General features: G+C 33.4%; 1 protein-coding gene and 1 long non-coding RNA gene across 2 annotated transcripts; both read left to right on the top strand.

Moving 5' to 3' along the window:
• Positions 1-229: 229 nt before the first annotated feature.
• LOC144556202 (uncharacterized) lies at positions 230-948 on the top strand. The gene is made up of 2 exons (XR_013512228.1): positions 230-484; positions 701-948. It is a non-coding gene; the product is annotated as an uncharacterized LOC144556202 (long non-coding RNA).
• An 11957-nt stretch (positions 949-12905) lies between these two features.
• Positions 12906-14784, top strand: LOC144555678 (zinc finger protein CONSTANS-LIKE 16-like). Its single transcript, XM_078304081.1, has 2 exons — positions 12906-14022; positions 14328-14784. The coding sequence occupies exons 1-2, from the start codon at positions 13024-13026 to the stop codon at positions 14559-14561; spliced, it is 1233 nt and encodes a 410-aa protein (XP_078160207.1). The 5' UTR covers positions 12906-13023; the 3' UTR covers positions 14562-14784.
• The last annotated feature ends 8480 nt before the right edge of the window (positions 14785-23264 follow it).

The following is a 23264-nucleotide window of genomic DNA, read 5'->3' on the forward strand; positions in this document are numbered from 1 at the left end:
CATGCCCTACACAATTTTTAAAATCATAAAAATTATCATATTCAAACTATTGATAATTTTTGTCAAAAGCTATAATTTTATTTTAATAAAAAAAAAGCATTGTAAATTTCCAAATTTCGGGTTGGACCACTACACAGCACAGTGCACAATTTACCCTTTTCTTTCCCATTAGGAGGCGTTTGGTTCGTTCTATTCGAGAGTGATTCCCTGGCATTGAGATGTTGTTTTCATGATTACCGCGTTTGGTTAGAAGAGGAAAGGAATAAACATGGTAATCGCCGATTCCCTTGTCATTCTAATGCCATACTCTATGGCTATTCCGATAGCCTGAAAAAAGATGAAATTTCTTCATTCCCGCTCCACGACAATCACGATCAACGTGCTTTTTTATTTTTTTTTCTCCAATTCTTCTTCTCCGATTATTTCCGTGAGCCATCTCCACTTCGTCTCCGACTCTCCTCTCCACTCTCTTCTCAAATTACAAGTTTGTTCTCTCTCTCTCTTTCTCTCTTCTCACATCCCTTTTCCAATTCCAATTCCATTGTTGCGTTGTTGTTGGGTTAATGGTTTTTTCTGTTTTCTATATTTCATATGCTAATTTTTTTTCCTAAGTTACTGGCCATTGATGAAATTTACTTAACAAAAGTATCTCAAATCTCTTTTTACGGCAATCCTCTGCCTTTTCTGGTAAATTTCCTAGTAAATTTGGTGATGAAGCAAGCAATGAGTTACACAACCATAAAACGATACAAGTTAAGTGATCTCCAAGAAAAGCAAGGTCTTAGTTGATCATATAAACAACCGGACGCTTGTCAATCTGCCGAGCTGGACATCAATACACTGCCATAAACTTTCTGGTACAAATTGCTGGTACGGGTATGGAAATTTTTGTATTCATCTATGCAAATATTGTGACCACATAAATCTTACATGCTTTTGTTTCTCTCTGCTTGTATCTTGCATAACATACCAACTCGGTCCTGAGTTTGCCCTTGTAATTGTTATCTCAAAGGTTAGTAACATGCTTTCACATGGTTGATAGAAATAATAAAATCATAATGTGTTTTGCAATTAAAACACAAGCAATTCAGAATCTGTAAATTCAAAGTAAAATAGCAAACGTAATTTAAAACTTACAGTTTTAAAGTGACAACATCATTAAGCAGAAGCATAAATACTGATCATCAATGGTATTCCTCAGACATAATGATGGTGACTTTAGGCATTTTTGTTAACTTCTCTTTTTCAGTAAAATAAGTGGATGAAGTTATTTGTGATTTGGGATACGTCCAAATAAGAGAATAGGTCTATTTATAACTCTGAGGCAACATTTGGGACCAGTATATTTATTACAGGCACCCTTTGGGACCTGTATATTTATTATATAGCAATCTGGATTTTTCCATCAAAAATTTAGATGCGTTTTCATTAATTCTTTAAATGAAATTGGTGCACAATAATAACATAGGCCACATAATCAAATAAAACTAACATTCTCCCACTTGGCCGTAATGTTATAACATAATAAAGTACACATTCAAAATTTGGGGGATCGTAAAATTTTAGTACGAGAAATTTTTTTCTAGAATATAAATATTGACACTCTCAACTTTTTAACCCTATGAATGGAAATATTTATACCTATGAGATGAATAATTTTTACGTAAATAATTATTTCTCCAACTATATATTCCAAACGTCCTCGCACCATAAATATTTGGAGGGATCACTCATACAATCATACTATATGGGGGACCATACACATTATTAGAGGTGAGTTTTTTTTCGCCGTTCATCCTCATTCATATTTCTAACGATCTGTAAGAAAATTTGTGAAGGTAAAATCACGAATGTCTTCTACGTGATTTTCTCTTTTAAATGAGATCCATGATTAAGTACTTTTGGACTCGTCGTCACGTAAATATATATACTTCATCGTGCAATTATTTATACCTATACTTGCAAGTAATTTTTTTACATATAATACTATATGACGTCTGAAAATATAAATATTAAATATTGAAAATATTCATACCTATGCATTGAAGTATTTATACTAGAGTGAGATTACGGTACTATGCACAGTGCATATTAGTTTGTACTATACATTAATAGTTTTATTTTAAAAATTTAAACAATAAATCTGAACCATTCAACATTATATTCATATAATTATGTATTTGTAGATAAACTTTTTGTATTTTTTTCATGTTTTTTTACTATTTTTTTAGATAGGTAGAAAATTATTTAATTTAAATATTCTAGAGCATTTAAAAGTGATGATTTACTACTTATCTCAAAAATAACAAAATAATTAATTTCACAAAATATTAAATGTATTCCGCAAGTATATTTTCATGTAAAATCATGATGAACAGTTTAATTCGACTACTTAAATTTAAAAAAAAAATATTAATTCGTCTTTTCTATATTATTATAGCCACACTTTACAATAAGAAACAAATATAATAGTCTTTTTGTACTCAGAAATACACATATTAGCAGCATCTCTTATACATTAATTATGGAGGAGCAAAAATCACTTAAAAAAATGAAGGATGCGGAGAAGAATTTTTTCTAAAAAAGGGAAAAATGTGTGCTTGTTAAAATGAAAAAGACGAAATGGACATCCAAAATATCTCCTAAATAATAGAAAATTAAAGTCGCTTAAACATTTTGCTCGTTGAAGAAATGTTTTTCTGATAAGCAGCTTCATGGGCCTTCATAATTAGAACGCGTTATCAGATCACCAAAACGGCGTTTCAAATTTAATGATGATTTGAAGACTTTAAATTCTTATCTAGGGGTGTCAACGGGTACGGTAAGGATCGGCCGGAAGCATTTTCATACCCGTATCTTTCACAAATTATTCTTATCCGTACTTTATCCTTACCCGTTACAAATTGTTTTACCCGTGCCCTACCCTTTCCCGTTGTAGTTGTCGGATAACGAAACGGTAGCAGGTAAATAACGCTTAATACTTGTATAATAATTATTTTTATTATTTATTAAATAAAACACTAAGACATATTTATTTGTCTCATATATAATCACATTACTAATATGAAAATTAATTCCAACTAATTTTTTTTTATCAAAACACAAATTCAAAAATGCAAATATCTCTGTTCTTTAATTAAAAAAAAAATCAGGCATGCAAATAAAAGTAAGATAAGAAATTGTTCAAGTACTTTAATGGCGAACTATGTTTAACACAGTTACATAAATTGTCAATTGTTCAAGTTAGAAAATTTAAATTTTATTTTCCAAGATCAAGAGTAGTTGCCAGTTGGACTGTTAGAGATGGATAATAATTCAATGCCCATTAAGATATATAATATATATAATTACCCGATAGGGTAACAAGTACGAAATAGGCTTTACCCGTACCCTTGTCCGTTTTGATAAAGGAAACAAAATCTTTATCCGTACCCATACCCGATAATTTTACAGAAAAAAAAATCTTATCCATATCCATCTTATCGAATACGATATCAATCGAGTAAACAGATAAAAGGGTGCCATTGACGCCCTATTCTTATCATATGTTTAAATATTTTTGAATATTTTCTTATAATCCTTTTTGAGTCATTTGATCTCAAACCGATTCACCATTTTGATTCGATTAAACAACATTTACTGTCCAACCATCATGTCACCATTGTACCGTTAATATCCCTCTAATTTGTTTCGATACATTCGGATTAGGGGTGGCAACGAGCCGTTAAAGAGCGAGCTAGGTCACACTCGAACTCGGCTTGTTGGTGTATCAAGCTGAGCGAGCGAGTTTGGATTTTAGGTCTCGAGCTAAAACTATTGCTCAAGACCGACTCGTGGCTTGTCCGAGCGAGCCGAGCTAGCTCGTTACTAGCTTGGCAGATTTATAAATTTGTATATTTTCTTTCCTGCTATATCTTAAATTTTCATAATACATCTTATCAATTATGGCTAAAACAAAATAATATTTATATGACTAATTACTGAAGAATACTCTTAATTCAATTATAATTAAGCAAATCAACTACTATAAATTAACTTTACAGCTAAATTCATACATACAAACATATTCACAGAATAAATTCATGCATACCAAATCAAACAAATTCATACAAATTAACTTAATTGCTTATAATTAATTCACACGTATTCCATACAAAATTACCAATCAACTTAAACACAGTCCAAAGTGCAATTGTCATAACACTGGCTATAACATCCATAGATCATAATATCTCCAATCTGAAGTGAACGGATCTGATTAACTATTAAATTATGTATATTAAATAGCTCGTTAACGACCGAGCTGGCTCGTGCCGAGCCAGGTCAAACTCAAACTCATTAATTCTGACTCGAGTATGTAGCGAGCGAGCTAATTTTAACTCGATCCACTAACAAACGAGCTGTTATCGATCGAATCACGGGCGAATACCAAGCGGGCCACGAGTCACGAGCTTTTTTGCCAGTCCTAATTCGGATGCTTCGAAAATATCAAAATATCAACCTATATTGTAAAATCACACCAATGAGACGATCGGAAAAAAACGATATTATCACAGTAATAACGGTAGCTGTTATGACCGTACAATTTAGAGATGCTATTTCCCTCAAATTGTCATATACCCCCGCCCAAATTGTAAAGCGAGAGAGATCGTAAGAAAAAGAACAAGATTGCACTCGTGTCGTCTGGTGTGTGGGCACAACCCAGCCGACGTGGATGGGCGCCCATCATTCACAGCTTACAATCCTCTCTATGTTTATCATTCACAAGTCACACCTTGTAGCGAGTCATCAGAAGATCCAAAATCTTCAAAATATGACTCGCCACACTGTGTGGTTGTCTTATGAGCCGCAGAAATTGGAGAGTTATAATATGACTGGACCGCATGATGGGCTTACTGTGGATTTAGCCGCGGCAATCGCCTCTTCTTGGTTTTTTGTTTGGATCTTAATTTCTGGATGGGTACTTGGGCTACTTTCCAGGGATGATTCTGATCCTCGGCAATTTTTTGGGACCATAAGGTTGTTAGAGATATTTTCTTCTTATTATTATTATTTTTTTCCGCTAAGGATATTGTTACTCATAAAAAGTACAAGTACAAATTTTCACCTCTTGCATTGGAGAAATTTTACTTATGGCATGGGATTTCACAATATCATAACTTCTATTTTTGTTGTTACATTGTTAGAGGACAGATATGCCATTTATACTTAGGATGCAAAATGTTCATCACCTTTTTATGAAAAAATAATATAAAAATATTCAAGTTAAATGTTTAATTTATTGAATAAATAAAATCACAATTTTGGAGTTTTATTTCTAGTACCATAATGTATAAACAATTTTAATACATATCAAGTACAAATTCTTTTTTAAAAAATATTAAAAATCTAGCTACAATGCAAGTAAGGGTTTGCAGTAAGTTATCAGTATTCACAAAATTATAGACCGTAGGATTTTTAAATTCATAAGTGGAAATTTTCACATTTTCTAGAAATTCATGTATACTTTGGCTTTGCTGCTGCGCTTGAAGTCCAAAGAAGATGAAAAAAAAATCAAACAACCCTTTTTAAAATTGGAAGCGTCTAATTGTCCACAGCCTTTTGTCCACCATTTGTCCACAATTTTGACTTGCGCGAATACTGTAAAATTACTTCTACATGTTGTATAATTATACAATATATCACATAAAATATATCAGTTAATCACAAAACATCTAGCAACTATTTGAAGTGGTCCCATGATAGTTAGAAAAAGATTTCAACTTGCACAACAGGACAAAATAAATGTACTTTGAAACTGTACTTTCGGAAATTACAGTTATAGGAAGTTATTGGCAGTTAGAGTTAGTTATTAGTGGTTATTGGCAGTTAGAGTTAATTATTAGCGTCCGCACTGGGTTGAATCTTGTATACTGTAAAATTGAATCTTGTATACAGTAAAATTTTCAATTGAATCTTGTATACTGTAAAATTGAATCTTCTACACAGTAAAATTTACAATTGAATCTTGTATACTGTAAAATTGAATCAGCAGAACTGTAAAATTGAATCTTGTATACAGTAGAATCTTCAATTAAATCTTGTTCGGATGAGTAAGAAGCCTCTCTATCATCTCTTTCTTTTAGATTTTTACAAGATGAATACTGTAAAATTACAAGATGAATACTATAAAATTACAAAATAAAAACTGTAAAATTAACAAATCAATACTCCATATCGCCTTCCAATCATCTCTTTCCTCCAGATTTCTACAAAGATGAAAACTATAAAATGACAAGATGAATACTGTAAAATTAACGGAGCAATACTATAAAATTAACAGATCAATACTCCATATCGCCTCTCTATCATCTCTTTCTTCCAGATTTTCACAAGATGAATACTGTAAAATTAACAAGGCAATAATGTAAAATTAACAGATTAATACTCCATATCGCCTCTTTATCATCTATTTCCTCCAAATTTCCACAAGATGAATACTGTAAAATGACAAGATGAATACTGTAAAATTAACGGGACAATGCAGTAAAATTAACAGATCAATACTCCATATCGCCTCTATCATCTCTTTCCTCTAGATTTCATTTGAAATGCTAGATCTGTTACTGCTAGATCTCTCTTCTCCAGATAGCCTCGCTCTCATCTCTCTCCACCAGATCGCTCCTCCAGATCGCCTCTCTTAGATCGTCTCTCTCTATTAGAATCTAAGAGAGATGTTTGAGAAGTCCGTCGAAGAGAAGAAAGCGCCACCGAGTAGTCGTACGCTCGTACTCCGTCGCTGCCGCCTGTTTGGCACTGCTGGGACCTTGCTTGAAAGGGATCAATGTCATCTGATTGCATCAAGCGCTTGAGAAATTTGAGAGGAGAGAGGTCCATCTATCAGAAAGAGAGAAAGAAGAGAGAAAGAAAGAGAGATCATAAACTTGAGAAACTTGAGATCAGAAAGATAGATCAGAAAGAGAGAAAGAAGAGAGAAAGAGAGATCGGAAAGAGAGAGAAAATGAGATATTTAAAAGAGATGGAGCGGCTGGAGAAAGAAGATTGGACCGGAGACAGTTGAAGTCAGTTAAACTAGAAATTGATAACGCCGTAGACAGACGGTGGACAAAACATGATGGACAATAACATTTTTCTCTTTAAAATTTTATTGGTTGTTGGTTAATTGCTTTTAATTGCATGTATCAAAAAGTTAATGATGCATGATTGTAGAAATGCAGCAGCAGTTTTTGCATTGATGGTTGTTTTGGATGATTGCATATTTTTAGAAGATTTGGATAATAGTTGTGGAAAATGCTGGAGTTATCGATATTAATTTATTTGGATCATGACATTTGCAATGTAAAGCTTGGATTGTATTAACTATTAACCAATGAAAATATTTAAATTCATAATTAATTATATTAAAAAATCACCAATTTTTCAAAAATCACATAAAACACATTTAATTAAGATATATATTGTCGTCTTCGTAATCTAGTGTTCGTCTTGAAGCGATCTGAGAACCCTGATCCCATCTTAATTATGCTACAAAAAAAAAGCTAGTAAGTATTGCAAATAATTTCCTCAAATTATTATAAAAATTGCAAATTTGCAAGGTGTGCCTAACGAAAAAGCCAAAGAAAATAATTTATCATGCATGACAAATTAGGAAAGATTGGGGTATAGGCGTATAGCTTTAGCCTTTGGACCAGTTGGCGCCTTTTCCAATCTCCGCAGTTGGTCCATCTACAAATCCGGTTGAGGGAGGAGACACAGCAGTCCAAATAAAAAGACGAGAATTTATTGCATTTTGCATGGAGCTCTTGCATGCCTATTGCAGTTCTAATTGCACGGAGCAGCACATGCAGTGAAACTGTACTCTGTCGCATGGCCGAAATTTGGCTAAAATATTTAACAGAGTACTTTTGGCGTCATGCAGCGCACAAAATCCAGAATCAAAACAGAGTTTTATATGGTTCGTTCGCTGCATGAAGTTAAAATTGATCTGTTAAAATCCTTAACCGCATAATGTCTGTTGTGCTTGCTGGATTTTTTTTTTTGAGCTAATGAAAGTTCACGAGTACGTGATGTATAATTGAAATGTAATATGCAACTTTGTAAAATCAATCTATATATAACTAATTTCATATTTAATTTGCCATATTGCTACACTAATAACATGTACAATTATTGAATTCTAATGTAAATTTTGATTTTTTTGAGTAAAGGTTAGAGGTCAAGCCACTCAACTATTTAATATCCTTGTAATACAACAAATGATTTCTCTCATCTGGGTTTCAAATCCATGACCTCTCACATAGAGACCATATGTCTTTGCCACTAGACCAAAGGCTAGTTCTTTAATGTAGATTTTGATAATACAGTCTATACCGGTGATAATTTATTTGAAACTTGAGTGAGGCTACGGTACTTTGGAAAGTGTGGATCCGTTGATATTATGGATTTATATGTTCATTTTCAAAGTTCAAACAATCGATATGAACTGTTTAATATGATCTCTATACGAAAAAAATACTAAGAGATTAAATTTCATATTTTTCTAGATTTCTTTCCTTTTTTTATCTAAATTTTTTGGACCAATCCGAAAGAAGTGATTTCCTACGCATCTACATAAAAAATAGTAAAACATTCTAAGAAATACAAAATTTTTTTTGTCTTTTAGTACATCTTCATACGAAAATTATGTTGAATAATTCAGATCGATTATTTAACTTCTGCAAATGGAATAAGCGTTGATCCGCCCTTTGCAAAGTACCATAGCCTCATTTCTTGATATAAATAAGATATTTTCATTTTTTTTTAATATAAAGTTGAATAGACAAATAATAATAAAGTTAATTTTATTCTACATCAAAGTTCTATGGTATATCTATTCAATATAGTTAGAATTATTAGTTGAACAAAATGATTAAAATTATGAGGAGGGTTTAAACGCTTTTATTTTTATGCTTCCATCAAGTCTTTATTTTTTAATATTACTAGTATTATACCTGTGCGTTACAACGGAGACATATTATAAAAAACAAATATATCAATGAAAATAATAATTATCTAAAAATTAAAACACATGTTAATAGAAAATTTATATGATTATGTATTTTTAATTAACTTTAATCGTGATCTCTGATAACAATTTGATGATGTGATGATTCTTTATTTGTAAGTACCAATGATATCAAATACTAGCTCGATTCGAATCTAATATCAAATGTCATACAACATGTAATATGATATAAAAAAACATAAATAAAAAATGTTATCGTGTGTATGTATAGGATATATATATACACACACACACACATATTATAAGAAAAATATATATTCACACACACGTTCCAATTTATATTCTTCTTTGTTTCCAATTTAGAATACACACACACACACACGTTGATATATTTTATATTGGAAATATATTCTAAATTGCACACACCAATATGTATAGAAACAAAGAAAGAGAAATAGGGAAATTAAAAAAAAAATTCCATTGTGATTCGTATAGAAACGAAGAAATAAGGAAACAATAAATAAGAAAATGGAAGGTGAAGTCTTCTCAATTGAAGAAGAGAAATATGGAAATAAAGGAATAAGGAAACAGATAAATATATCGCTAAATTTCAGAATTTATTCAATTTTAATTGTAACATATCGTGTGGCAGCACATGTGGTGGGTATGTTTTTAACTAAATTTAGACTTCTATACATAAAAGAGATACATTTAATCAAAAGAAGACAAATTATGTAATTGGAGAGCTGAGATCAAATCCGAAGTTTCATCTCTCAATCGTAGCCGTTGGCGGATCGGACACCCAACATGCTTAATAATAGAATGGAGATAATAACAAAAATTCTAAATTTTATAGATCAAAATAAAATTATTAGATGTGATATATATAATATTTTTTCTATATGCACATAAAAAAATTATCACTTTTCGATTTTGATTTTATATGAACCAATAAGATAAAAAAAATCAACGTCCATAGTTTATCCACACCAGTGTATTTTTGTAAGCTCTTGAAAATAATTAATAAAAAATTAAAAGGTCATGATCTTTTACTTGTGCATAGTGAAAATGATATAGATCATATCTAGCGGTTTTATTTTGATATTTATGTTTTAAATTTAAGTTAGTTTAGTTCTAGAAATGAAGCACAAAAAAATAAATAAATAAATAAAAGCATTTGAATTGAACCCTCCTCTAAAAAAATATATATTTTTTATCATTAAAATAGAGTGTGTATTAAATTTATTGCTAACTTAGAAAGTTATTTAGTCTTCTACAAAAATGTAAATTACTAATGGTTAATTTTAAATAACTTTTTAATTGAGTACCGACTTAATTTTCAAATTGATTGATCAAATTAAAACAGGTCCTATCTTAATGAAGAGGACACATCTATATTAAGTTTTAATTTAAGCAATATATTTTAAAATATTAAATATATGTACCGTAAAAAGTGAGTGAACATTAAATTAAATTACCAAAAGCAAAATTTGTCTATATGCTCTAGCTAACTAGTATATATATATAGGTTCCGTTTGTTATCTGTGACTAGTGACTACTATGAATCCTGCAATGAGAAAGAAAAATTTGAATTCGTAAACTACTGTAGAAAATATGATATATATATATAGGTTCCGTCTGTTAAAAGAAATTTCGAGCTGAAGACCTTAAGTAGATTGAAAAGTCGAAACATTATCTAAACGAGATAAGATCTATTTGTGCCAGATCACATCCATATATATCCTCCAATTCTAACCCTTTTTTGAAAGCCCCTGCTAAACATTCTACTAAATGCCAAACTCAATGTTTGTTTCCTCACTATAGACGTTCCAGACTTCCAGTGCAGATGCTTTTCTTTTACATTTACTAGACACTCATGACATTGTAACAAAAATTTAAATTACGTTTTAGTACGTGGAGAGAGAGAGAGACATTTAGTATGCATTTGAGGTTATTTTTATGTGCAACATGTTTTAGTGTACAATTAAAATAATAATTTGTTATGTTTTAAAGGGTAAAAAGGTAATTTATAATAATCGATCAAATTGAGTATCTTTTATAGTTTTATATGAGAAAGCTTGAATCGCATATCTAATTTATTCTACGTACGTACATTTATATATTTAAGGAAAAAATATTTCTTTCAATGTACTAAAGTAAACCAATAAAAATACTACTTTTTTCATTAAAAAGTTACTTCATTTCTCAAATCTCAATTTAGCGACTAAATTAGCATATGATGTGTATAAAAATTTAGATGCGAACTATAATTTTTCATTAAAATATATGGTCTTAAATAATTAAGCCAGGAAAAATATATACCTGAATATACATAAATTACAAAAATATAATACATTCATTTTTTTATTCATTTATTATTTATTGAGTCCAACTAACATAGGGGTCCGTATCAGTTGCAATTAATAATTATGTTATCGCTAAAATAATATCATTATTTACTGTAGACTAATTGATCAAAATTCAATAGATTAAATCTTGCTCTTTTGTATAATTTAAGGTAATTTTGATTTAATCTGGTCCTAAGATTAAGTTTTGAAAATTTAAGTAGGCCACCAATTTTATTTTAAACAGAAACATAATTGTCTTACATGTTACAGCACAACCACACTCGTCCCAAATATTCGATTAACATTCTACAGCAGATATATGAAGTCAAGAACATGATTGGGACAAAAAAGAAATGTAAAAAAGTTCGATTTTTCTCGAGAGAGAAATTATGTAGGCAAAATTTTTACGAAATTAATCCATATATATATTACTTCATTATCACTCTCTGGCAAAAAGGGAAATAATGACTAGTTGACTACGCCCTTTTTTGCTGGGACCAGAACGATAGAGAAGAGCGAGGAATTTATTATTCATTGCAGAGAAATAAACAAACAGAAATCCGGATGGTGACTGGAGAAAGGCCTTCCCACGGCGCCTTCTGCCAACGGGTCCCACAAGAAATCTCACTGAGGTGACTCCGACCAATCAGTTTCCAGCGTTTCGGATGGGATTCCACCAACCAACCAATAGCATTTCAGATAAGGCAGCCTCTGCGGGACCCTTTCTCTCTGTGCTCTATTCTCCAACTATCCAAATCTTCTTACTATTGTCTCCATTTTATCCCAACTGGAGGATTCGTACCGTTTGTTAATTAGCTACAGTGCCTCAAATTCTAAACATAATTACAATACATTAAATTTATCCTTTTAGAGAAATATGCATGAGCCCTTTTTTGTTATGATTTTCTTTAATTAATTACGATTAAAGAATAAATGAAAAAAGGTAGTTTCAAATATAAAAAAAGTTAGGTGATGCAATTTTTTTTTTTTTTTTTTGAGATAAGGTGATGCCGTGATGCAAATTTTATGTTTTGACGATTAAACTATAAATAAGGTATTGTTGTATATATATGCTGGCTACAGCGTTGTATGTAGAAAAGATTTTTTAACTTTTCAAATGATCTTCTTTTCTGTTAGAATTAAGAAATAAATATCGAGTAAAAACTAAAGCAGTAAAAAGTTCATTTTTGATCTCTTAATTTTATATGAAATGAACTCAGAAAATAAATTATTTGGCGCATCTATAGCCTTGGAAGACGTAGATCAACATATACATAGGTTAAAATTTCAAATTTGAAGTTGATCCAACAATAATTTAGATATAAAATGCACATAACAATTTGGTGAGGTACCTATTTAATTTGCTTATAAATATATTCTACAAATTAAGGTACTAAACTACTAATGCTGGCTACAACTATGGATGTTTTCTACTGTGAATGAAGAAATAAATATCTCCTACAATTACAAACTAACAAATGGAGAGGATGTCAACAAGACAACAACTCTGGCACAAAGTGCAAAAAGCGGAAGGGTGGGACTCTACCAAAGCCCTAGGCCCCTAACTCTTACGTATAAAATATGAAAAAGAACAATTCTCACTAAAAGAAAGAAAATTAAAAGCTAGCTACCTCGTAACATTTGTTGAGAACAAAATTAAAGCACAGACTGATGGGCATGAGTAGCAGGGAGAAGGAGAAGGTTGCTGGTGCAGTTGGTGGAAAGACGGCCAGAGCATGTGACGGATGCCTTCGCCGCCGTGCCAGATGGTACTGTGCAGCCGATGATGCTTTCCTCTGTCAGAGTTGTGACACATCGGTGCACTCAGCTAACCCTCTTGCCCGCCGCCATGAGCGGCTTCGACTTAGGGTTTCCTCTCTGCAGGCTTTACCCTCGTCAACGGTGGCAAAGGTTGAAGAGCTGGTGGAGCCTGCCTGGTACACGCGCAAGGCACGTACCCCTCGTGGCAAACACGGGGCCATGGGACGTCGGGTTGTGCCGGAGTCTGTTGAATCATCGGATGAGAACAAAGAAGAGGAGCACTTGCTATATCGCGTGCCGATATTAGACCCTGCCTTGGCAGAGTTCTGCTCACCTCCTCCTTTGGAAGATTCCAATAATTCTTCCAAAGGGGAGGAGATGGAGGGCGATTCGCTCAAATCTGTTCTGGTGTCATCCCAATTCAATGTCTCTCCTTCTATAAACGATAGTATGGTGATGAATTTTACACCATCTGATGCGGAGTTGAATGAGTTTGCAGCCGACATGGAGGCATTACTAGGGCAGAATAATGACGACTCTTTTGATATGGAGTCGCTCGGATTGGTCGAGTCGCCACAAGAGATAGATGGGGCCAATGTAAAATTGGAGATAGATAATGGTGAAGCCAACATGGTACTCTGTAAAGCTGATCTATTGGAGGCTGAGGTGTCCGGTGAAATGTTGGATATAGATTTCGATTGTGGCTCCCCCATGACTTTGGAGGAAGGAGATGAGAAAATCGAAGTAGGCAATATAACTTGCCATGAAGTGACGACGCCATATTTCCAGCACAAAAAATTTGTGTTAAGCCTCGACTACGAGGCAATAATTGCGAGTTGGGGGAGTTCTCCTTGGACGGATGGTGAACGACCGCAGGTGAGATTAGACGAGTGCTGGCCTGATTACTCGGTAAGTTTTCGTAATTCAAGATAGCCCAAATTCTATTAAATGCATTGCTCGTTTTATGTTGCTTAATTAGTTTCCATTTATTTGTCAAAACATGAAATGGGTGAGATCTGATATACATAGTGTGCCAATATTCATTTTTTGAAATAACAAAATGGCGATTTTGTTACATATTAGAAAAATGGTGCAATTGGTGCAAGAGATAATTGGTTGTTAAATTAAGGATTTATCATTGTATTATATCTAAAGTTCTCCACAAGTTACATTATTATGCTTTAGGTTGATCATGAGATTCTATGAATGTATAGGGAATGTGGATGGGAAGTGCAAGGGGAGGAGTTGGGTCCAATGGGTTTCATGAAACAGGAGCAGTACGATCAGGAATGGATGGCGGGAGAGAGGCAAGAGTCTCAAGATATAGAGAAAAGAGAAGGACAAGGCTCTTCTCGAAGAAGATCCGATACGAGGTGCGAAAGCTCAATGCCGAGAAACGGCCAAGGATGAAAGGACGATTTGTCAAGCGGGCTTCATCTCTTGTTTAATCTGTCGACAAAACCTTTTTTTTTTTTTTCAAAAACTTTTGATTTGTTTATTTTCGGCCCTTTTTTTGCCATCAGATCCTTTTGTGATGGTTATTAAGGTACAGGGCTCTTTTTCTCTGATGTTTAAGTTAGTTCTTACTTTTTAACTTTTGTGGAATAATAATGCTATTGTATAGGCTTTTGTCTATATATATTCGCATAGTTAAATGAAACTCTCTCTAAAGTTTGTACAGCTGCAGGTTCTTGGATACATTATTTCTGACATTGTATAGACTATAGCTTTTATTTACCAGATAAGTAACATATCTATTATTTATGTTAAAGCATAATGTGCCAATTTACCATTCCAACTTGGATATAATATGTGCTAGCTATAAAGCAATAATCCAAACACACACACACACACACACACACACACACATATATATATATATATATATATATATATATGATTGGTAACTTTACAGAAGTAGTGTTATACATCAACAAAACTACCATGCAATTCATCAGTACAATATAGATAGTACAATGATATCACATATATGACATGATGTGCCAATTCATAATATCACATTTTATTGGATAAACAGCTAGCTTTTTTTTTTTTCTTTTTTTTTTTTCTTTGTTTGAGAAAGTGGATGTAACCCATCGATTTCATTAAGAAACCAATATTGTTCAAATGCTGAAAGGCTCCAACTAGCTAGAGGTTTACAACATGTTTTACAAAAAATATGGGTAAACTCCAGATCATACAAAACAGAAGTAATAAAAGTAGAAGAGCATGCCCTTAACAAAATGAGACAGCTTGAAAACAATAGCTATAAATCAACAAAACATAGCAAGACTAACTAAAATCAACATAACTAAGAACTAAGCTATATATCCTGGGCTGAACCAAGCGTAAGGATTATAACGTCCTGTTCCATAGGGGTGGTTGCCCCTGCTTCCTCTTGTTCCCCTCCCTCTTCCTCTGTTATAGTTTCCTCTCCCTCTGAAGGTAAAAGAATCAATTCCTGGGTATGCAAGTCATTAGTGTCTATAGGTAAAATTAGTGATAAATGAAGTAAAGTGCCAGAAAGTAAAGTCTTACACCAAAAACTGACAAGAGAGATGATCTTAGTGCCTACAGATGTCAAGGATGGAACATAAGTGTTTTGAAAACAAAGTTTATTTCGTTCGAGCCAGACACACCATAGTACTGCTCCTCTAACTATCTCAACCAATGGAGCATTTTTTAGAGGTATGGAAGCATTAATAAACCAAACATCATTCATACAAGTACCATGAAAAGTAAAATTATTGTGCAAAGCTATCCATTGCCATATAGAATTAATAAAGCTACATTGTACAAATAAATGGTTTGTTGTCTCAAGAGCACCACAGAAATGACAAGTTGGGTTTCCTTGCCAGCCTTTCCTAAGTAAATTACCTTTGGTTAAAATTTTATTTCTTTTAAGAAGGTAGAGGAAAATTTTAATTTTAAGGGGCATTTTAGACACCCAAATAGAATCAAAAGTAGTGTTTTCGATTCCACCATACTTTAGCCACTAATAGAAAGAGTGGACTGAGAATTTACCAACATTAACCATCTCCAATATAGGGTATCAGGTAAAGTAGAGTTAGGGATATAATTAATTAATTGTGCATGCAGAGCATGCCACTCAGTAAAAAGCATACCAGTTAATTGTCTTGTAAATTGTAACTGTAGAGAGGAATTCTCATAAGCTTCAACAACTAAAAGATCAGAGTCAGATGAGTAAAGAGAAAAAGATGCGGATATATAAAAGATAAGGGGTGATCTAAACACCACCTATCTTTCCAAAATTTAATTGTAGAACCATTACCAAGATGCCTAATAAGCCCCAACTCCATCACATCAGTACTTTTAAGAACACCAGACTAAAATGAAGAGCAAATAGAAGAGAAACCTGATTGACCATATTTGGCAGTCAGGATGGTTTTCCACATGCCAGAAATGTTGGGATCTTGAAATCTGATCCACCATTTGGTCAACAAGGCTTGGTTGAGCCTTTCTAAATCAATAATACCTAGACCTCCTTAATTTTTGGATTTGCAAACAGTATCCCAAGATACTAAGTAATATTTTTTCTTTACTGTATGACCTCCATACCAAAGAAATTGTTTCCTTAGTTGGTCAATTCTGAGTCTCGCCTTAGAAGGCATTTTAAATACTGAGAGCCAGTAGATAGGTATAGAAGAGAGGACAAAATTGAGTAAAGTTAATATGCCTCCATAAGACAATAATTTACGTTGCCACCCGTGAATTATAGATGCAATTTTGTCTATTACAGATTGCCAATCTGTAAGAGATGGTTTTTTAAAATGCAAAGGTAAACCTAAATAGGTCAATGGTAATGTTGTCGTTTTACATCCAAATATTGTTGCTAGTGTTGTGCCTTCAGATGGTGATAAATTGAGGGGTATTATTTCAGATTTATCATAATTAATTTTCATACCAGATAGATTCTCAAACACAATTAGATGAAGTTTTAAAGCTTCAATCATTCTAGGGTCAGCCAAACCCATGAGTATTCCAACTGATTGAAGTTGTTGTAAAGATTTATTCAAACGTCTGCTACTAAATTAAATAAGAGATGAGACAGGGGGTCACCTTGCCGTAATCATCTTTTACATCTGAAGTAAGGACCATTAACACCATTAAAATTTATACAGGTTTGACCACTGTGAAGAATTGAGTCAATTCAAGAGATGAAAAGATTACCAAATCCCCTGGCTTGGAGAATTTCTAAGAGGAAAGCCCAATTAACCCTATCAACTTTCTCATAATATAACTTAAATAACACCCATTTTAGTTTCTTTTTATGGATAGTGTGTAATACTTCATGGGCATAAGCAATATTGTCAATAATTAGTCTCCCCTTAATGAAAGCAGTATGTGAGTCATTTATAAGAGAATCAATGACCCTTCCCAATCTATCAATAAGAACCTTGGTAATCAGTTTGAAACTGCAGTTGATGAGACTAATAGGCCTATAGTTGGTAACTAAAGTGGGATCTGTTTTCTTGGGAATGAGGCATAGCGAGACTAAATTCAGTTTAGACAAATCTAGGGAATTATTAAAGAAAAATTGAAAAATAAGGAAGATGACATCCTTTACTAAATCTCAAAAAGTTTAATAAAATAAGAAAGACAAGCCATAAGGGCCAGGAACCTCGTTTGAATTACAAGAGAAAAGTGTTACTCGAATTTCTTCTAAAGAGAAGGGGGATTCAAGGTTAATACTTTGAGAAACTGTCAATTTTTTAGATTCAGGCCATAGATCAGGATTAAGGGAAATATCTCTTTCAGTGGCCGTTCCCAGGAGAGCTTTGTAATAATCAGTTACATGTTGTCTCAATTGGACTGGATCAAAACAAGTAGTACCATTAATTTCTAAGAAAAATATTGTGTTTTTTTCTTTTTCTGGAAGAGGCTGTAACATGGATGTTCGCGTGAAAGCGCAACGCAAGTTTCGGTACGCTTGGGAGCGTACCTTTTAAAACCGCGGTTACACCTTCCGATTAGGGTTGCAAGTGCACAACCCTATCGAGGAGTATAATCGGGTATCGATCCACAGGGACGGTTTCCTTGTCAAGAATCTACTTTTCTTGACTAAAGACTAGAAGTGAGAAAGAAGGAGTTTTGGTATTTAATCTTCCTAAAGAATCAATTCAAGCAATCAAACAATGCAATAGAATAGTGACTGTGCAAGGAAAGGTATAAACTGTGTTTTGATTTAGGATAAAAGATGTTTCAAGGGTTTCAGACTTCATCTCTGATTTGCCTCTAGTGGTACGGGTCTTACCAAGTTGGTACGGCTAGGCCGCACCAACCTAGTCCGACCAAGCCGTGTGGGGCTTGGTACGGGTAGGCCGCACCACTCTTGTAAGACCCGTACTGATTTACCAGAACAGAGCTTACAAGTTCGAGTTGATGCATTTCTTGCTGGTACCTCGTATTAAACTCTTGAGAAAGGTTCAATTGACCATACCTAAGGTTCCTAAACCTCAACTCTCGTTTGTTGGTTCAAGATCTAGGTTTGGGAGTCAATTCTTCACCTTCTAGGGTTTCTAAACCTCAACTCTCGTGTTTTGGTCCAGATCCTCTAGTTGATTGATTGGAGATCTAAGGTATCCTCTAATCTGTCAATTAGGGGAGAATTCAACCTTTCGGCTTCAATTCGAACAAGTCTACCTAAAGGGATTGGTTTGGTTGAGAGAAGGCAATGGTCACATCACCTTGTTAGGGTTGATCTACCACTATAGGCACACCACATGCAATCACAGCAAGACAAAGCAATCAAGACAAGCAAATACACAATCAATACAATCAAAAGAGTTCATACAAGATCCAAATCAAGAAAAGCAACACAAATCAAGAAAATCCATCTACAAACCCTAGAAACAATGATCAACTACTCACAAGTCATAGGTCTGTCCAGAAATACAAATAAAGAGATAAAGAGAGGCATGATAGAACTAGATCGAAGATCGGGAGTGGAGAAGGGGTTGATCCGTCGATTTTCGCCTCTTCCTCTTCCTTCTTCTTCTCTCCTTGCTCCTTTGCTCTCTTTCTCTCTTTCTCTGAGCTCTCAATCTGGAATGGAATGGAATCCTCGAAAATGGAGAGATCCCTCGCTTTAAATAGCCTCTGCCAAGATTTGAATTCTGTCAGGCGGCATCTATGTACGGCCCGTACCAAGGTGGTACGGCTAGGCCGTACAAGATGGGAAAGAGCTGGATCGGCTAAGTCTGGTACGGCCCGTACCAAGCCTGGTAAGGGTCATACCAGGGAGTCCAAAAACGCCGTTTCTTCGTGTATTTTGCTCCAATCCTGCAGAAAACAAACAAACTCTCAGCAGTACCAAATTCTAAGGATATATCAATGAAATGCACATGATTTTGACAATTTAGAACGTGAATTTGGTACGAAATCAAGTCAAATATAGGCTAAATATGCGAGGTATCAATGGAAAAATCTTGTTGCCCTTTGTTGTCCCATGTATCAATTCTCTCTCTAAGGATATAACTAGCTAGGTTAGAACTGATAATTTATCTAGACTTTACTGTCATAACCTTACAATTTCGAAGAGGATTAAAAACACATACAATTAGAAGAAAGATTGTCAAAAACTCACAGGCAACAATGATATTTAATGAAGATTGTCGAATAAGATAAGCAAACTTCACCTCATGATCCAATTAATTCCTTAATTTTGTGGCAGGATAATAAACGCCTTGGGGTCAAGCTATATCAATTCTCTCTCTTGATGTCTTTTTTTTTCCCCTCTAGTTATTCTCTATCGCGCGTAGTTTGTGAACAAAGTAATGGCACAAAATAAGGTTAATTGCTAGCCATTCCTTATGATCAGCGATCTTTCATTAAAATCAGCTTAATTTTAAAATTTAACATTCCACACTACTAGAATCTGAGTTTATTGCATGGGTAACACCGGTTTGTTGCAAGGCAAGGATGGCCCTTGCAACAGAAATGACGTTTCTGAATTCTTCAAACTTGTTGCAAGGGTAGTCCCTTGCAACACCTCTCGCATGAAAATGTGTGATGTGCAACCATGCAACTTTTTTCTATATACCCTTGCAATTACGTTTTGAAGGTCAGATATTGTAATTAATTGGAGGTCCTTGCAACAACTGAACTCCTTGCCCATGCAACAACTCAAATACATGGTGGATATTATATTTTATTAACCGGCCTTGCAACTACTTAACCCCATGCCCATGCAAATACTTTACCCCCTTGTTTATATTATATTTTAATGAAGCTCCTGTTTATATTATTTTCTCATGCAATTGCATGAGACTACCCTTGCAACTGTTTAGTTCCTGGAGACAGATTTGTTTCTGTTTATTCTGCATCTCCTTTTCAATGAAAATTTTTATTATAAATCACAACAACATCAATAATATTAGTTTATAAGAATTCAATACTTTGATAACTTAAATTTTGGAAGTTAGAACAAACACTCATTAAATTTTTCTTTTTTCTCATCACCATGGAATATTATTTTAAATATATACCCATACATGGGCAACAGAAATATTCAAGAGCACAAAATAACAGATATATATTCATAATAATTTGTTCAATATCACTTCAATACAAGAACTATCTTCTGACGAGATTGTAACATTCACCTATCCATGTAAAATAAATTAATAAATTAAACAATTAATTATATTGATATCTTCAACTTGAAAGTAGACAATTCTTACAAGAGTTAAACGAAAATTTGTAATTACTGGTACAACATTTTCAAAAAAACCAAGATGGTTATTGTCTTATAACATAAACAAACTTTTCTATTTTTGAAATTTTCTACGATTTATAATGAATTCTCAAAGTTTAGCTTCTGGAAATGCAAATACAGGTACAATAGTGCTGCTGTTGCAGAACTTCCTTATACAGAAACCCCAAATTCAACTCAGTTACAAAATCCATAAAAATGTTAAATAAATCATGGTGAAAGATCTTAATATCCTAAGAATTTTGGTACCAAGAACACTCAATTTGGAGCTGTAATTTGTCTTGTACAAATTATACAATATTGTTTGTCAGAAAATAAAATCTGGTACAGAACCAAAACTGGTACAGAACTGATCTTGAGAAAAACTTAAGTTTGGCCTAGCTCTTGGTAATACAATAAGTTGAAATTAATTGTGGGTGTAGATCATCATGACTTCCTGAAATTTTAGACACAAAAAACATCCAATTTGGATCTATGGTTTGTTCTACACAAAAATAACAAAACAACATGTCAGAATGATCCAAACTGCACCTCACAAACTGAAAAGTGATGAAATAAATTGTTAAAAATATTGAAAAAATAAGGAAACATGCACAAAGGTTGTATGAAGGTCTTTGGGTAAGTTGTGCATACATTTTTGTGATAAAATCATCAAATTGAGCATCAAGGAGACTACAAACTAACCCATAGTACATGTTGTTTTTGCGCTATGCATTGATATGAACTTAATATGAGTCTCACACTCAATCCAGTAGCATAGATGCAAATGTATTAGTTATTTATTCTTGAAATTTTTTTAAAAGATATAAATAATCAACTATATCTTATTGCCTATTTTCTTAAAATGCCCTGCAATCAACAGAGAAATTGTTTGTTTTTTTTCTAAAACATATCCGAAGATGGACAGTGGATGAAGGAATACTCATGATTTATTTTGTAAAACATAGGCAGAACCAAATCCAACTCATGATATGGAAATGATATTTCTATCTAAATCTATCTGTCAAAGAATTCAGAGTTTTGTGAACTTCCCTCCCGAGTCCCATCTCTAAATCGATTGCCGACCTTGTTGCATAAGCAGTAAACTAACCCATCAGTGATCAATCATGGTGCCAATTGGTGAGCTGCAAATTGAAAATAGTTACTTAAATTAGATAAGATAACAAAGTAAATCATACTTTTTTTTTGGATTTGTAGGCACTGGCACATAAGGTTAAAAAATAAGTAATTTCATTGTGGCAATTTGTCGAACACCTTGTAAGCATCAAGGATATATACATATGCACCTCTCTCTCTTTGTGCTTCTATGTTGGAATTTGCGAGAGAGGCGAAGTATGGAAGGGAGAAAAAGAGAGAACGGTAAAATGGATTTTACAAATTGAGCTCCTAAAGCTTTGTTTGGCGGCAGCCAAAAAATGTGGAGGGAAAATTTGGAGGGAAGTTGCTAAAAGTATGGTAGTTTTAGAGGGAAATGAAAAATAGATTTCTGTTGTTTGAGAGTTTTGGAGCGAAATGAAAAAATTGGTTTGAGAGTTTTGGAGCGAAATTGCATATGGAGAGGGTTAGACATCGTTCTCTGCTTCTCCAGAAAGGAAATGAAGGAAGAGATGGGTGGGGTCTACTTGGAAGAGAGAGTATGTTGTAAATAAGTCTTGGCATCTTCTTTACTCCGGATCTTTGTAAGAGGAGTATCATCTCCATTCTCCAATGTATGTAGTACATTCTCTCTACTCTACGGTTTGATATGGGGGTTCATCCGCTTTGAGATTTGGGCTTGCGCAGGGGTCAGTATTATTTGGACCTATTGATTTGTGTAATGTTAAAAGAACGGTTTGGATCTAGTCATTGTTAAATATTTGTGCAGTATTAAATAAGGCACGCTTTAATATTTTGAATTCCTCTCTGTATCGCATTTACTTACCCACAACCAACGAAACGGATGGCTCCAGTTAAGATCAAGATGCTCCATCACCGATCAAACGGCTAACATATACGTTTCTTTCTGTTTGGGAATGCATGTACATAAATTATTATGAAAAAAAAATTAAAAATAAAAAAACTATTTTTTTATTGCTTGTATGGCCAAATCAAATCTATAATTGTTAATTTTGTACAATTTCATTATTATCAAGCTTCTAAATAGCGTTTATAGCGGTGTAGCGGGGAGACAAAAAAAAAAAGCTTTAGCGAATAGCGGAGCTATAGCGAAAGCTATTATAAATAGCGTTTTTTATTTCAAAAATTATATTTTATATTTCTACTAATAGTAAAAAGAGTGATGCTTCTATGGACATAAGGGCCTATTTGTAAAATGAATATATTTTTATTTTCAAAGTTCAAACAGCCGATTCGAACCGTTCATCTTGTTCTCCATATTAATATATCTTTGGAGACCAAATTTTACATTTTTCTGAAT

Source organism: Carex rostrata, chromosome 6 (genome assembly GCF_964058835.1).
Source record: "Carex rostrata chromosome 6, lpCarRost1.2, whole genome shotgun sequence".
NCBI classification, from domain to species: Eukaryota; Viridiplantae; Streptophyta; class Magnoliopsida; order Poales; family Cyperaceae; genus Carex; species Carex rostrata.